At 64.8% G+C, this 16114-nt stretch overlaps 1 protein-coding gene across 6 annotated transcripts in view; it reads right to left on the bottom strand.

Moving 5' to 3' along the window:
* Positions 1-16114, bottom strand: part of MLH1 (mutL homolog 1) — a 41064-nt gene that overhangs the window by 7447 nt on the left and 17503 nt on the right. For 4 of the 6 annotated variants that reach the window (XM_029048979.1, XM_029048983.1, XM_029048980.2 and 1 more), the window contains 7 exons: positions 14783-14825; positions 13554-13642; positions 8863-8975; positions 6564-6657; positions 5519-5672; positions 2728-3065; positions 2010-2158 (listed from right to left, as the gene is read on the bottom strand). In XM_029048979.1, the coding sequence (XP_028904812.1) occupies positions 2010-2158; positions 2728-3065; positions 5519-5672; positions 6564-6657; positions 8863-8975; positions 13554-13642; positions 14783-14825 (980 nt within the window). Of the gene's footprint in view, positions 1-2009; positions 2159-2727; positions 3066-5518; positions 5673-6563; positions 6658-8862; positions 8976-9889; positions 10530-11898; positions 12486-13553; positions 13643-14782; positions 14826-16114 lie in introns of those variants that run through there. The other 2 variants (XM_029048984.1, XM_029048985.1) reach the window with 2 other exon arrangements.

Genomic DNA, 16114 nt, shown 5'->3' with positions numbered 1-16114 from the left:
GGAGAACGAGCCCCCCGGCGTCGCCTCCCACCGCCCCCTCGGCCCTGACGCCGTCCTCCCCGGCACCTCCGCCCCATCGACCCACCCCGAGGGCGGCGACTTCAAACCGGCCCCGACGGCGAGCGTCTCCCCGGCCTCTGACCCAGCCTCCGAGGCTGGCGGGGAGGTGAGCGGGCCGCTTCTCCCGGCCCCGTCCCTCTCTCCCCGCCTTCTTCCCTCCCTCCCCCCGGCCCCGGAGAGGCTCCCCGGACGGACCGTTCCGGAAGGCTCGGGCCTTCTCCTCCCCCCGTGGTCCCGCCCCGGGAGGGACGGCTCCGGCCCCCGCGGGGCCCGGAATCGGCCGAAGGCCGCTGGGCCGGCGAGCCCGAGGGCCGTGAGGCGGAGCGCTGGGAGAGGACCGGTCGGCCCCGGAAGGAGGGCTGTGGCGTCCCGGGGGCGCGGGGGCCCCCGCCCCCATCTGCCGCGCACGGTCCCCGGAGAGGCCCGGGCCCCGAGCTGCGGTCCCGGGGGGAGCTCTGCCGAACCTCTGTCTTCCGCGGCCTCTTTTCCCCGAACCCGGCGCCGGGAGGGGCCGAGAGGGCCTCCCCGAGAGCCGGCCGGGGCGCGGGGCCGCTTCCCCGCTCTGGCGGGTCCCGCTCCGCCGCCAGATCCACCGGCTCCCAATCGCCCTGAGAACGGACTGCGTCCGGCCAAATTAAGCTGTACCTGTCCCGAAGACCCAGACCAGTGTCCGATGCCTAGTAGAAGTGCTTAACGAATACCACACCCCCCCCGCCAGAGGAAAAAAAAAAAGCCCCGGAGTGGCTCTCGACCGGGCTCCACACTGGCCCGCTGCTCACCGATGATGATAATTGTGGTATTTTTAAGCGCTTACTATGTGCCAAGCACTGTTCTAAGCCCTGGGGTAGATACAAGGTAATGAGGCTGTCCCACGTGGAGCTCGCGGTCTTAATCCCTATTTTACGGGTGAGGAAACTGAGGCACGGTCAAGTGACCTCTCCAAGGTCGCACAGCGGACGAGTGACAAGAGCCGGAATTAGAACCCCAGTGCTCTCTCCTCCCGGCCGGTACCCGGCAAGTTATTTTCTAATTTAGGGTACTTGTTAAGCGCTTACTACGTGCCCCTGTACTGAGCGCTGGAGAAGACACAAGCTAATCAGGGCGGACGCAGTCCCCGACCCACGTGAGCTCGGTCTCGATCCCCATTTTACCCGTGAGGTCGCTGAGGCCTGGCGAAGTGAACCGACTCGCCCGAGGTCACACGGCAGACGAGCGGCGGGGCCGGGATTAGGACCCAGGTCTTCTGACTCCGAGGCCCGTGCTCTATCCACTGGGCCACGCCGCTTCTCTATCACTCCGTGAGGGGAACTCGGGAGGGCAACGGTTCGTCGCGGGCAGGGAACGTATCTGTTTACGGAAGCAGCGCGGCGCAGCGGAGGGGGCCCGGGCTTCGGCGTCAGAGGTCACGGGTTCGACTCCCGCCTCTGCCGCCCGTCAGCTGGGTGACTGTGGGCGAGTCGCTTCCCTCCTCTGGGCCTCATCCGTAAAACGGGGGTTAACCGGGAGCCTCACGTGGCACCACCTGATGACCCTGTATCTACCCCGGCGCTCAGAACGGCGCTCCGCACATAGCAACAGATACCGATATTATTATACTGAACTCTCCCAAGAGCTCAGTACGGTGCCCTGCGCACGGAAAGCGCTCGACAGATACAGTCGAATGAATGACTGACTGAACGAACGTTCCCCGTTCTTTAACGCTTTCTAAACGAGTTGCCCTCTCACCATCTCTCCCCTCAAGCCCCCCCGAAACGGGAGCAGAGGAGCTTTCACTGGCCCCCTGCCTCCGGTGCCCTCCCGCCCGGCCCGCCGCACCGGGGCGTGAGCCCCGGAAGGGGTCCGGGGCGGGGGCACGGGGCCGGGGGAGGGAGAGCGGGGTCTCAACCGAAGCCCCGGCATCCACCCCCCGGCGCTTAGCTTAACGCGCGCCGAGACTCGAGGCTCCGTACGCCGATGGCCGCGCTCGTCGATCTCTTCCCGGAGGGTGAGGATGCTGGTCAGGTTGATGACCCTCCGGCGAGGGGCGCCTCCCGCCGTCATCTCCTGGCCGCCTTCCTCCTCCTCCGTCTCTCCGTCTGAATCCTCCCGCGCCCTCTTTCTGAAAAGGAGATTCCCGGTTCCGTTCCCGACCGGTCGGCCGAATTCCGGCCCCCTCCCCGGCTAGGGTGACGCGGTCGCTTGGCTTCCGGGCTGGACCGTGGGCGGGGGGCAGGCCCTTCCCCAAGTCCTACGGCTGGCTGAGGGTCGGCGCTTCGCACTCCTCACCCGCCCCGATGGCCTCCCCGCCCCATCGCTCCGCTGAGGAAGGGGCCCCCGGCGCCCCGGGCTGGCCCTCGGTCTCCCCTCGGAGCCTCCCCCGGTACTCGGTGAAGGCGGGGGGCGGGGGATCGGGGAAGATCCGTCAGGGAAAACGCCACGGCAAAACGCCCCGCGGCCCTCTCCTCGCCCCCGGAGATACCGTGCGTTTCGTCAGGCCGGGAGAGGGTGCGCGAGGGTAGGAGAGGAGCCCGTCTATCTAGCCCGGCGGGTAGTCGGGGCTTAACCGACACCCGAATGACAAGAGGCGGAGAGCCTAGCGCCACCCGGCCTCCCCCGTGGAGGCGGAGGGCGAGTCGGGGCCAGCCGGGGGCTCCCCCCGAACGCCGCCCGCGGGCCCCGGAGCCTTGCCTGCCCCGATCCGAGCCGGGCGTCCCCGCGGCGGGGTCCAGGCTCCCCGCGGCCTCATCCGGGCGGTCCTCGGGCTCCGCCGCGTCGGCCTCCCGCCTCCCGGGCGCGGGGTCCCGGGGGGCGGAGGCGAGCGGGGCCGCGGGCGGGCCGCCCCCGGGCTGCAGGAAGGCCTCGAGCTTCTGGTCCCGGGCGTCGGTGCGGACCGTCCGGTGGGCGGACACCTTGCCGCCGGGGCCCTGGGACGACGACGACGACGACGACGAGGAGGGGGGACCGCCGCCAGCGGACGACTGCGTGGCCTCCTCCCCGGAAGGGTCGGCGAGGCCGGGCAGCAGAGTCTGGAGCGGAAGCAAGAGGGCGGAGGGACGGTGGGGCCCGGGGCCGGGAGCCGGGCCCACGCAACCGCGACGGAGGCGCTTCGCTTCCCTGAACCGCACCCTCCTCCCCCGTACGCACAGAGCCGCGGCCCGGGGACGGGGGCGGGGGGACGGGGGGCGGGCCCGGGGCGGTCGGGTGGCTCGCCCGAGTCACGCGGCCAGGCGGGGCCGGAGCCGGCGCTCTCTCTCCAGACTCCGGCTACCAGACGGCCGCTGGCTATTCACGAGGGGATTAAGCACCCGCGGGGCGGCCCGGCCCGGTGGAAGAAGCCCGCGTCTGGGAGCGACGGGGGACCCGGGTTCGGATCTCCGCTCCGCCGACTCCCTACTCCGGGCGAGTCATTTCACTTCCCCGGGCCTCGGCCATCTCATCTTGTCCTCCTTCCTCCTCGGCCCGTGAGTCCCCTGCGGGACGGGCGCCGACTGCCAACCTGATCACCTCGTATCTACCCCGCTGCTCGGTACGGTCCTTGGCACGTAGCAAGTGCCCAACGGGAACGGGAACTTTATTATTATTTTTATACCGATCTTTATTAATCGATACTACCGCGGGCCGAACGCCGCGCTGAAGGCCGGAGGGGATCGCCGGCGGTCGTCGGACCCGATCCCCCGTCCCACACGGGGCTCACGGTCTTAGAGGCCGGGGGAGCGACGCGTCCCGGGGGCCTCTGCGAGCGCCGCGTATCGCTCGACCGGATCCGCCCGGTTCGGCGACGGTTTGGAAGGTCGGGGGTTCTGTCGGACGGGGGGCTCGGGACCCCGCCCAATCGATCGAGCGGCCGATCTCACTGACCGAACGCCTACGGAGCACTGTTACCGAGCACTCGGGAGAGTACCTCTGAGGGACAGACCGCCCGCCCGCAGCGCGTTTACGGTGTAGAAGGGGAGCCGGCGGCCGCCGCCGGGTGCCTCGGACAGGCCGGGCGTCAGGCTCGGACCCTCCCTTCGCTGACCCCAACGGTGTGGAATCTGGTGAGCGCCTTCTAGGTGTCAGGCACCGCGCTGAGCTTCAAGATACCCGGATCCCACGTGGGGTTCACAGTCCGAGGAGGCGGGAGCACGAGGTATCGACTCCCCATTTGGCAGATGAGGGAACTGAGGCCCGGAGAAGCCAACTGACTTGCCCGAGATCATCCAGCGGACAAGGGGCGGGGCTGGGATCAGACCCTCCCCCCCCCCCCCCCCCGGGTGCCCCGACTCTCAGGTCCAGGCTCGATAACCGTAATGATAATCACGGTATCCGTTAAGCGCCTTGCCGCGAGCCAGGCACTGTACTAAGCGCCGGGATAGATATGAGGTGATCGAATCAGGGACGGTCCCCGTCCCGCACAGGGCTCACACCGCCTTAATCTCCATCTTGCAGATGAAGCGACTGGGGCCCGGAGAAGGGAAGCGACTCGCCCAAGGTCGCACCGCAGACGAGTGGCAGAGCCGGGATGAGAATCGCACCCCTCGACTGCCTAGCCCGGGTCCCTTCCACTGAGCCGCGCTGATCCCCTATCCCCTAGGCCCGTGGGGCACCCAGCTTGGCTCAGGGGCAGGAGCCCGGGCTTGGGAGTCAGAGGTCGTGGGTTCGAATCCCGGCTCCGCCGCCTGTCAGCCGTGTGACTTCGGGCAAGTCACTTAACTTCCCCGTGCCTCAGCTACCTCATCTGTAAAAGGGGGATTAAAACCGTGAGCCCCACGTGGGACAACCTGATCGCCTCGTATCCCCCAGCGCTCAGAACGGTGCTCTGCACACAGTAAGCGCTTAACAGATACCACCGTCATTATCGGGTCGGGGTACAGTATGTGATTGGCTTCTCTGGAGGAAAAAAGCCCGTCCGCGGCTCGGTGGGAAGAGCCCGGGCTCGGGAGTCCGAGGTCACGGGTTCGAATCCCCGCCCTGCCACCTGTCAGCCGTGTGACCGCGGGCGAGTCACTTCACTTCTCCGGGCCTCAGTCGCCTCATCTGCAAAACGGGGATTAACCGCGAGCCTCACGCGGGACGACCCGATGACCCCCGCATCTCCCCCGGCGCTTAGAGCGGTGCTCCGCACATAGTAAGCGCTGAACGGATACCAACGTTGTTATCCCCGCTCATTTTCAATGAGGATAATCCCCGTGATAGTTGTTAAGCGCTTACTAGGTCCCAGGCCCCGTCCTACGCGCTGGGAAAGCAGGTCGGGCACGGTCCCCGTCCCGCGGGGGGCTCACGGACTTAATCCTTCTCTCCCAGGTGAGGTCACCGAGGCCCCGGGAGGTGAAGTGACCGGCCCGAGGTCGCACAGCAGACACGCGGCGGAGCCGGGAACGGGACCCGGGTCCCTCGGGCCGGTCCTTCGGACGACAGGGCCGCGCCGCTTCGGAGATTCCTCACCGGGGCCTCCCCCGCCCGCCGCCCCGCCCGCGCCGCGCCGCGGGCCGGCCCCCACCTGGGTGAAGAACATCCGGGAGGAGTTGGAGGCCAGGAGGCGGCCGTCTATGTGCTGCTGCACCCGCTCCAGGATGCTGTCCTCGTGGAGGAAGTGGACCTCGTGCTTGGTCGGGTGGACGTTCACGTCCACGTTCTGGGGGGCGATCTCCAGGCTGAGGGACGGGCACGGCCAGGGCGAGCGAGGGAGGAGAAGAAAAGAGAAAGTGAAAAAAAAAAAAACCCCAAAGCCCTCGGGGCCTCCGCCCCCGCCGACCCATCCGGCTGACGCTCGTCCACGGCCGGGACCCCTCAGAGGCTCGGCCGGCCCCCGGCTCCGGGCCCTCTCCCGGGGCGGCGGGGCGGCCCGTCAGGCTAGCCTCCTCCCCCTCCGACGCTTTCACCGCCGCCGGGAACAAGCCAAGCGGAGCGCGTCCACGAGAAGCGGCGTGGCCCGACGGTTAGAGCGCGGGCCCGGGAGTCGCCAGGCCCCGGGTTCTAATCCCGGCTCCACCACCCGTCTACCGCACGGCCCGGGGCCGGCCGCTTCACTTCCGTGCGCCTCGGTCACCTCCCCTGCAGCGCGGGGATCGAGACCCGTGAGCCTGATGCGGGACGGGGACCGTGTCCGACCCGATCAGCTCCGATCTCCCCCGGTGCTTAGACCGGTGCCCGACGCGTAGTACGGGCCCAACGGATACCATCTGAAACAAAAGAAGTCCCCTCCGAGCCCTTCCCCGGCCGGAGGTCCCGACGGCCCAAGGGCGGCCGAAGTGAGTAAAAGGAAGCCGGGATGAAAGCGGAAAGGGGGGAGCAGTCCCAGACGGCCTACGGACACCCGCGGGGGTTCGCCGCGACCCGGCCGATGGGGCGGTCGACCCGCCCTCCGTCCGCTCCCCTCCCAGAAACCGGGGGTGGTCTCGCCCCGAGCCTCGGGTAAGAAGCGCCCTCACGGGCGTCCCGTCCCACCCCGCCCCCGGGACCGCGGCGTCCCCGTCCGGACGCCCGGGCCTCCCGCGCGGACCGCGAGGCGGGAGCGGGGCCGGTCAGCGGGCGCCGGCCGTTACCTGAGGTAGAGGAACGGGTGGGTGTTTTTGGGCAGATAGGCCACGTAGACGTTTTCGATAGCCCTCTTCAGCGCCGTGGAATCCACCAGCCGATCTGAGGGGCCGACGGAAAGAGGAGTCGGCCTCGGGGACGGCCCTGGGCTTCGCTCCCAACGGGAGACCGGCCGGACCTCCGGGGAGAACGCTCCGTCCCCCGCACCCACGCTGACACGCACCCCCGCACAGCCCGCGGCGGATCCGGTCCGGGGGACGGGCACGCACCGCAAGAAATCACACCTACGCACGGGGACCCGGGCCCGGCCCACGTCCCGCCCCGCTGGGACCCGCCCCTTCACCGTGGCTCCTCGCCAGGAGCCCCGACTGAGGAGCCACAGGGTCTGAGGCAACCACGTCTGCAGTGGGCCTTTCCACGTGCCGCCGGGCTGACGGGGGGAGCGAATCAGGGTGACGCCGAAGGGAGTGGGAGGCAGGGGAAGGAGGGCTCGGTCCGGGAGGGCCTCTTGGAGGAGACGGCCCTTCGACGGTGCTTTGAAGCGGGGGAGAGTAGCGATCTGGGAGATACGAAGAGGGAGGGCGTTCCGGGCCAGAGGTCGACGGCGAGAGAGACGAGATCGAGGCTAAGTGGGAAGGCTGGCATTAGAGAGGCAGAGGTCTGCGGGCCGGGTCGCGGTAGGAGAGTAGCGAGGCGAGGGGCAAAGTGAGCGAGCGCCTTTAACGCGGACGGCGACGGGCCCGTTCGCGGGGCGAGGGGTCGGGACGACAGGGAGGGGTCCGCGCCGCGGCCGGAGAAGCCGCCGGTGGCCGCGGCCCCTCTCGCGGCGGGGGAGACGGTGCCTCCCCAAGCCCGCGGAGGGTGCCCGCCCCCGGGAAAACCTGGGGAGTGGCTGGCCGGGGCCCCCTCCCGACCGGGTCCGAGAAAATCCACCCGGAAAGCTCCCGAGGACATCACCCGGAGCCGGAACCCAGGCCAACGATTCTAGGACGCCGCCGTCGAGCCCGTTTACTTCCGGTTTAAACCGACGATCCCCGTTTCAGCTCCGACTCTAGCCCGCCGAGCCGTCCGCCCCGTTCAGATTCTCACGGTCCCGGAGGGATCTGTGGGGCGGCATCCGTTCCTTCGGTCGCATTTATCGAGCGCCCACCGCGGGCCGAGCACCGTACTGAGCGCTTGGGGGGGGTGCGCTGTAGCCCGATCCCTGCCCCCCAAGCCACCCGTGGTGCACGTCGGCTCCAGGGAGCTGGTTTCGACTCCAGTTCACGATTTTGCCGGGGCAGAGGGACGGGGGTGTCGCATCGGGATCGACCCGGGCGAGCGGAGACTGTCAGTCCCGAGACGGTTTCCGTGAGCCCCGACTCGGGGGGGAGAATGTCGACCTCAGTTCGGGCCTTCAACGGGGGGGGGGGGGACTCCAGGTCTACCCCGGGGTACAGTGGCCCGGGGGGATCGCGCCTCACCGGCGCTAGACGGGGCAGAGTTGGGGGAGGCGGACGGGGGCGACGAGGGGAGGCCGAGAAGGATTGGGAAGCAGAGCGGCCCAGCGGAGAGACCCCAGGCCTGGAAGTGGGAGGAAGGAGCTGGGTTCTAATCCCGGCTCTGCCGACGGCTTGCTGGGGGACCCGGGGCCGGCCGTTTCACTTCTCTGCGCCTCGGTTTCCCCAGGACGGGGATTCAAAGCCGCTACTACTCAGACTTGAGCCCCACGTGGGACAGGGACTGTGTCCGACCTGATTAGCTCCCACCTCCCCCGGGGCTCGGAACGGTGCTCGATACACAGGAAGCGCTCGGACAGAGCGCGGCCCCGGTGGGCGGGAGGCCACGGGTTCTGATCCCGGCTCCACCGCTTACCTGCTGCGTGGCCCCGGGCAAGTCACTCCGCTTCCCTGGGCCCCGGTGACCCCAACCGTAGAACGGGGACCGAGAGCCGTGAGCCCCACACGGGTCGGGGACCGCGCCCGACCCGATCTGCCCGTCTCCACCCCGGCGCTCGGAGGAGCGCCTGGCGCGGCGTGAAAGCGCTTAACGAATACCACCATTTTTACCGTCACCACCAGATACAACGCTAAACACTTCGCATTCTGATCTGCAGTGACGAGGGGGAGAACCAAGCCCTTCCTTCTCTGTGCCGGGTGGGTCCCTTCTCCCGGTTCCCTCACCTCCCGCAGCAGCGGGCCGGGGCGGGGAAGCTGGTGGGAATCGTCTCCACGTGGCCGCCGCCCCCGCCAAACACGCACACACTCGGATACACAAACGCCCCCCCGCCCCCCGCCATCCGGGCCGGATCTGTTTCCTTCAACTTACGATTGATGAAGAGTAAGAAGACGCACTTCTTCACGGAGTAGTTGGCGTTGGAGATGTAGCCCTTCATCTTGAAGGCCAGCTTGGGGTCGTCGCATCCCACTTCTATCAACTCCCTGTTGACGGGAGGGGGAGGTCCCCTCCGTCGGGACACGGCGGGAAACCCGACGGCGGCCGAAGAGAGGGCCGGGGCGGGGGAAGATCGGGGGCCCGTCCGTCCCCCCGCCCCGTCCTCCGCTCCCAACGCCCTCCCCCTCCGTCGCTGGCCCGTTAAGCTCGTGGCGGGCGGGGAATCCGTCTACTGGGGTCGATCGTATTTATCGGGCGCTTCCCGTGCGCGGAGCACCGTGCTGAGCGCCTGGGGGAGTGCCACGTGCCGACAGTGATCGATAATAATAACCGTGGCATTCGTTCGACGCCTACTGTACGCCGAGCGCCGTACTAAGCTCTGGGGCGGATACAACCGTCCGCTCAACCGTCGTATATATTTTCATTACCCTATTTATTTTGTCAATGAGCTGTACAGCGCCTCGATTCTATTTATCTGCTATTGTTTTAATGAGATGTTCATCCCCTCCATTCTATTTACGGCTACAGCTCTTGCCTGTCTCCCCCGATCAGACCGTCAAAGGGCAGGGACCGTCTCTCCCCGTCACCGACCTGTACATTCCGAGCGCTTAGTCCAGTGCTCCGCACATAGTAAGCGCTCAGTCAATACTATCGAATGAAGGAATACAAGCTAATCAGGTTGGATCCGGTCCCTGTCCCACCCGGGCCTCGCGGGCTCGATCCCCATTTTACAGATGAGGGAACCGAGGCCCAGAGAAGTGAAGCCACCTGGCCGCGCAGCGGACGAGCGGTGGGGCCGGGATCAGAACCTTCTGACTCTCGGGCCCGGGTTCTAGCCGCTACACCGTGCCGCCTCTCTAAACCGGACCTGATCCCTTGTACTCTCCCGAGCGCTTAGCACAGTCCTTCTGCACACAGTACGCATTCAATAAATACTCTGGCTCTCTTCGCCTTCTCACACCTTGCTGGGGGATCCCGGGCAGGTCGCCTCACTCCTCCGGGCCTCGGGTCTCCCGTTCTCCCTCCCACTTGGGCCGTGAGCCCCGCGCGGGCCGGGGGCCTTCCGCCTGCCGGATTCGCTCGGGACGGCGTCTGACACAGGGCGAGTGCTCAATGACTGTCGTAAAACGGAAATCAGTCGGATTTGTCGACCGTTTAGGTCGTGAAGAGCACTGGGCTAAGCACTTGGGGGCATACGACACGCCACGATTGGCAGGCACATTCCCCGCCTACCGGGAACTTACCGTCCAGAGGGGGAGACGGGCAGAAACACGAGCAATTTACAGAATTGATCAAACTGTACCTAAGTGCCGAGGGTGGGGCAAATACCAAATGTCCGAAGGTCACAGATCCACGTGCCTCGCCCCACTAAGGGCCCATCGCCTCCAGGAAGCCTTCCCCGACTGACCGCTCCTCATCTCCGCGCCTTCTTCTCCCTCCCCGCCGAGTCACCCAGGCCTTTCAGTGCTCCTCCTCCTCCCCTCTCTCACAGCACTTGGGTTCACATAAAATAAGATAAAAATAAACGTCGGTTTTCGTTGAGCGCTTACTACGTGCAGAGCACTGTTCTAAGCGCTGGGGGAGACACCGGGTCATCGGGTTGTCCCTCGTGAGGTTCACGGTCGTCATCCCCGTTTTACAGACGAGGGAACCGAGGCACAGAGAAGCCAAGTGACTCGCCCACCCAGCCGACGGAGTGGCGGAGCCGGGGTTCGAACCCACGACCCCTGAGTCCCGAGCCCGGGCTCTTTCCACCTGAGCCACGCTGCTTCTCTATCTCTCCTCTCCCCAGCCTCCCCCCGCAACCTGAAATCGATTCTAGCACTCTCCTCCCCTGCTAGACCGGCAGCTCCCCGAGGGCGGGGTTCACGACTCCCGACTCTCTCGTGCGGCCCTCTCCCGGGCGCTCAGGCCGGTGCTCCGCACGCGGTCGGCGCTCACTAAGTACTACCGGTCGACTGGACTGAAGAGCCGGGGGGCCCCCGACCCCCCCGAGGGGGTCCCGCGGGGGCGCGGACGCCCCCAGCCCTCCTCGGCCACCGCCCTCACAAGCCGAGACGACACCCCGGCCGTCACTCGAGCCCGGTGCCGATCGGACGCTGACCGTGCGCGGAGCACTGGGCTAAGCGCTTAGGGAGAGGGCGGCGCATCGGAGCCGGTCGACCCATTCCTTGCCCACGAGGAAGCGGCGTGGCCCGGCGGCTAGAGCAGAGGCCCGGGAGTCGGAAGGACCCGGTTCTGATCCCGGCTCCGCCACCTGTCTGCCGCGCGGCCCCGGTCTCCTCACGAGTACAGTGGGGATGGAGACCGGGAGCCCCGGGTGGGACAGGGGACTGTGTCCGACCCGATCGCCTCGTATCCACCCCAGGGCTTACGGCGGTGCTCGACGCAGAGTAAGCACCGAACCAATACTGTCACTGCTAGTGGAAAGAGCCCGGGCTTGGGAGCCGGAGGTCGTGGGTCCGAATCCCAGATCTGCCGCTCGTCAGCTGTGTGACCGGGGGCGAGTCACTTCACTTCTCCGGGCCCCGGTTCCCTCATCTGTAAAATGGGGACGAAGACTGTGAGCCTCACGTGGGACAACCCGCCGACCCCGTCTCTCCCCCGGCGCTCGGAACGGTGCTCTGCGCATAGTAAGCGCTTAACAGATACCAACGTAATTACCATTATCATCATCATGACGGGCCCCCAACCTCATAGGGACCGTGTCCGCATCCCGCCCCCTGCCCTGGGTTCTAATCCCGACTGCCACACGACTGGGACTGCTGCGTGACCTGGGCAAGTCGCTTCACTCCTCCGTGTCTCGGTTCCCTCATCTGAAAACCGGGGATCAGCGTGTGGGATGGGGACTGGGTCTGACCTGATGATCTACCCCGGCGCTCAGAACAGTGCTCGGCACATAGTAAGCGTCTAACGGGTACCTTAAGTGTTAGTATTATCATTACCCCCCCCCCCCCGGCAGGGGCTCACCCCGGTGCCCCGCGCACACGGAGCAGTGAATAAATCCAGACGACGGAACCGGACGGCCCCCGGAACGGTTCAACGGCAGTCTCCGAAAAGCCCAGGCCCGACCCGTCTCGGAAGGTGACACCCGGGGATCCTCCGCTGGACACAACCGGTTGGTGCTCGGCCTCAAGAAAGCCGAGAGGACCTGGGCTCGGAGAAGTGAAGTCGCTGGCCCAAGGTCGCACGGCAGGCGAGCGGCGGACCCGAACCTGGATCCTCCCCGCTGCCTGGCCCGTCCTCTAAGCCGAGATGCTTCTCTGACGATCGGATCAGATCACTTGTATCTGATGAGACGATCCGATTGTCTCGTCTCCGTCGCGGTGCCTGGCACAGAGAACCGACACGGCGGACGCCTTAAACTCCCCCGTAAAGATCCCTTTCCGGTCAGCACCCGGCAGGAAATGACGTTCACAGGCTTGGACGTGCCGAGCGTTCGGCGCAGTGAACCGTCACGCTGGAGAAACGGTGGGGTCCGGTGGACAGAGCACAGGCCGGGGAGTCAGAAGGTCACGGGTCTAATCCACTTGTCTGCCGTGTGACCTCGGGCGAGACCCTTCACTTCTCTGGGCCTCGGTCGCCTCATCTGTAAAACGGGGATTAGGACCGCGAGCCCCGTGTGGAACGGGGACTCCGTCCAAGCCGATCACCTCGTATTTACCTCAGGGTTTAGAACGGTGCCTGGAACACAGTGAGCGCGTGACGGACATCGTAACTATCATTATAGGGCGCTTAGTTCAGAGCGGAAAACAACAAGACGCTCGATAAACACAATCTCTAGCATTCCACTGTGCGGTACTCTCTCTCGAGCGTTTAATCCGGTGCCCCGGACTAAACCGCCGATGACACCGCCGCCCCGGCCATCTCACAAATCCGCATCCTCGGCATTAGGTTCGTCTTTCTATCTCAGTATTATGTCACACACCAAATCCTAACAGTGATAACTGCGGTATTTATTAAGCACTCACTGTATGCCAGGCACCGTACCAGGTGGAGGCCGTCTTAGGAAGACAGAGAGGACATCGTCTTCCTAATACCCCTAAGCGGCGGATGTGCCGGTAAAGCCGAGAAGGGAGGTGCGATTTCGCCGAGTCGGTCGATCGACGGTACTTAGCGAAGGCTCGCCGTGTGCGGAGCGCCGTACTGAGCGCTTTGGGAGAGCACAACGTCACGGAGTTGGGAAGCAGCGTGGCTCAGCGGACAGGGCGCGGACCTGGAAGTCAGAAGGACCCGATCTCTGATCCCGGCTCCGTCACACGTCTGCTGAGTGACCCCGGGCAGGTCGCTCGACTTCTCTGGCCTCGGCTACCTCATCCGTCAAACGGGGACGGAGAGCGGGAGCTCCACGTGGGACGGGGGACCGTGTCCGACCCGCTTAACTCGAATCTACCCCCGTGCTGAGAACGGTGCTCGGAATACAGCAGGCGCTTAACGAGAACCAGAGTTATCGATCATCGTTAGAGTCGGCAGACACGGTCCCCGCCCTCGACGGGCCTCCGGGCGAGCGTCGGTCGAGGCCGCCCCTCGGCCCGCGGCCCCCGTCCGGGTTGGAGCCTGCCCGGAGAGGACGCGGGGGATCGGGCGGGAAGCGAGCGGTCCCGGGAGACGGAAGGCCACCCTACCGGCTGACGACGCATCCGAAGACGGAGCGGATGTTGTCCACCGTGGTGGCGTCGGGCAGGGTGCGGATGTCGGCCGCCGTCTCCCCTTGCTGGGAAGGAAAGGGAACGGACGGTCACCTCCCCTTCCCTCTCCGCCTCGGGACGCGACCGAGGGGCGAGCCGCCCAACCCGAGATCCGGCGACCCTCCGACGACGTCGGCCGCGTTCCGGGAGGAAGTCGGCGGCACCTGGCCGTTCGCGGCGAGAGGTTTTCCTCGCGATCTCCTCGAGACGGTTTCTTTACGTTCCCACGACTGGCGGGAACCCCGAAGTCGGGGAACGACCGACCCAACGGGAGCGCACTGGGTTTTTTTCCATATCTTTACGGTCTGTGCCGGGCAGGGTACTGAGCGCTGGGACAGACACGAGTTAACGGGGTTGGACGCGGTCCACGTCCCACATTTTCCCTCTCTTTTTTTAATGGTATCCGTCACGTGTCTCCTACGCGCCGGGCACCGTTCTACGCGCCGGGGTGGAGACAAGCCGATCGGGCCGGGGTCTGAGATCGACACGTCCGAACCGTCTCTCTGCCACCGTGGAGGCGGAAAGGCCGGGGGCCCGGGAGTCGGAGGATCCGGGTTCTAATCCCATCCCGCTCGCCCGCTACGTGACCGCGGCCGGCCGTCTGACTTCTCCGTGCCTCGGTTTCCTCATCTGTACAGTGGGGATGCGATGCCCTCCCTCCCTTCTACCTGGACCGCGAGCTCCCCGTGGGACGGGGGCCGCGGCCGACCTGATTATCTTGTAACCGCCCCCGGTGTTTAGCGCGGTGCCTGGCACGTAGTAAGTGCTTCGCAGATATCACAATTACTACTCTTACTCTGAGTCCTACGGTATTATAAATCCTATGGCTTGATAAATCGTATGTATCGGAAGTCCTACGGCATTATAAGTCCCACGGGTGCCCATCCTACACTCTTTGAACATTCAGAAGAGTGGGCCTGAGAGTCAAATGCCCCGGCTCCTAATCCCAGCTCCGCCACGTGTCTGGGGCGTGACCTTAGGCAAGTCGCTTCACTTCTCTGCGCTCCAGTTCCCTCGTCTGTAAAATGATAAAGACTGTGAGCCCCAAGTGGGACACGGACCGGGTCCGACCTGTCTCGTATCTACCCCAGCGCTGAACACAGCGTCTGACACACAGTAAACAGTTAACAGATGCCATTAGACGACGACGAAACAAAACCACTTACTTTTCTCACTAAGAAACTGATGCCCGAGTTGTGTACGGAGTATCTGGGGAGAAAGAAAACCAGGCATCACTGAAAGCAAAATACAGTTCTGGAGAACGCCGGAGCAAAAGTTCCCTGGAGTCCGCTTAGGGAAAAAAAACAACAAAAAGGGGGATTTAAAGCGGTGTTTCACAAACCGCAGACACCTCCACGCTGCTGCTTAACAGGGCTCCAAGGGACGACGACGGATACGGTCGGAACATCCGAGGACCCGATCCCAAGCCGACCGCCGGTTTCTGTCTGAACCACGGGGACAGAAGACCACCCCCTCCCCCCCATTCATTCATTCGTTCAGAAGTATTTATTGAGCGCTTACTAGGGGCAGAGCACCGTACTAAGCGCTTGGGACGGACAATTCGGCAGCAGGTAGAGGCCATCCCTGCCCGACGACGGGCTCACAGTCTGAACGGGGGAGACGGACGGCGGGGCAAAACGGAACAAAACAAAAACGACATCATCAAGGAAAACAGAATCCAATAATGAGAATACACCTCATTAACAAAAATAACCTCCATCCTGCCCAGGAACTAATCTGAAGGGTTTGGGACCATGTTTAGGTCAACGAGCAGCGGGGCCTAACGGCTAGGGCACGGGCCTGGGAGTCGGAAGGACCTGGGTTCTCATCCGGGCCCTGCCTTATGTCTGCTGCGTGACACTGGGCAAGTCCTTTCACTTCTCTGGGCCTCAGTTTTACCTTATCTTTAAAAGGGGGATTAAGAATACCAAAGTGGCATGTTTCCTGCCCATCGTAATGATGATAACAAGGTTGGACTCCCAAGCCCGGGCTCTTTCCGCCGAGCCACGCTGCTTCTCAAGGTGCTTATATCCTACCGCGGGGAGACAAACATCAAAATATTTACAACTAGACCGCTCAAAAGTGATCAAATTAGCAGATTTATTTTTATAAATCTGCTAGGGATTATATACGTGTGTGTGTGTAAAGAAGCATGTTCATATACACATCTCTGTGTGTGTGTTTGTGTATATGTATACATGTACCCCCACACATACGACTGCTAAGAAGGGTGTGTGTTGCTAGAGATGGCTGGAGGGATGTTGTGGCGGGGCAGTCAGTCGGGGAAGGCTTCCTGGAGGGGGTGGGGCTGAGGATGGATTGGACTTGGGTGTACTTTCCAAGTGCGTAGTACGCTGCTCTGCACACAGTAAGCATTCAGTAAATACGACTGAACGAAGGAACGAACGTGGGCCGAGCGGCGGTCTGCCTGATCCGTCAAGGGAGGGAATGCCAAGCCGGGGGAACCTTGGGAGATTTAGTGAGTGCTTCCTGTGCGC

Source organism: Ornithorhynchus anatinus, chromosome 21, assembly GCF_004115215.2.
Source record: "Ornithorhynchus anatinus isolate Pmale09 chromosome 21, mOrnAna1.pri.v4, whole genome shotgun sequence".
Lineage (NCBI taxonomy): Eukaryota > Metazoa > Chordata > Mammalia > Monotremata > Ornithorhynchidae > Ornithorhynchus > Ornithorhynchus anatinus.
Note: the sequence above shows the minus strand (reverse complement) of the source record. Positions and strands in the feature narration are given on the sequence as shown.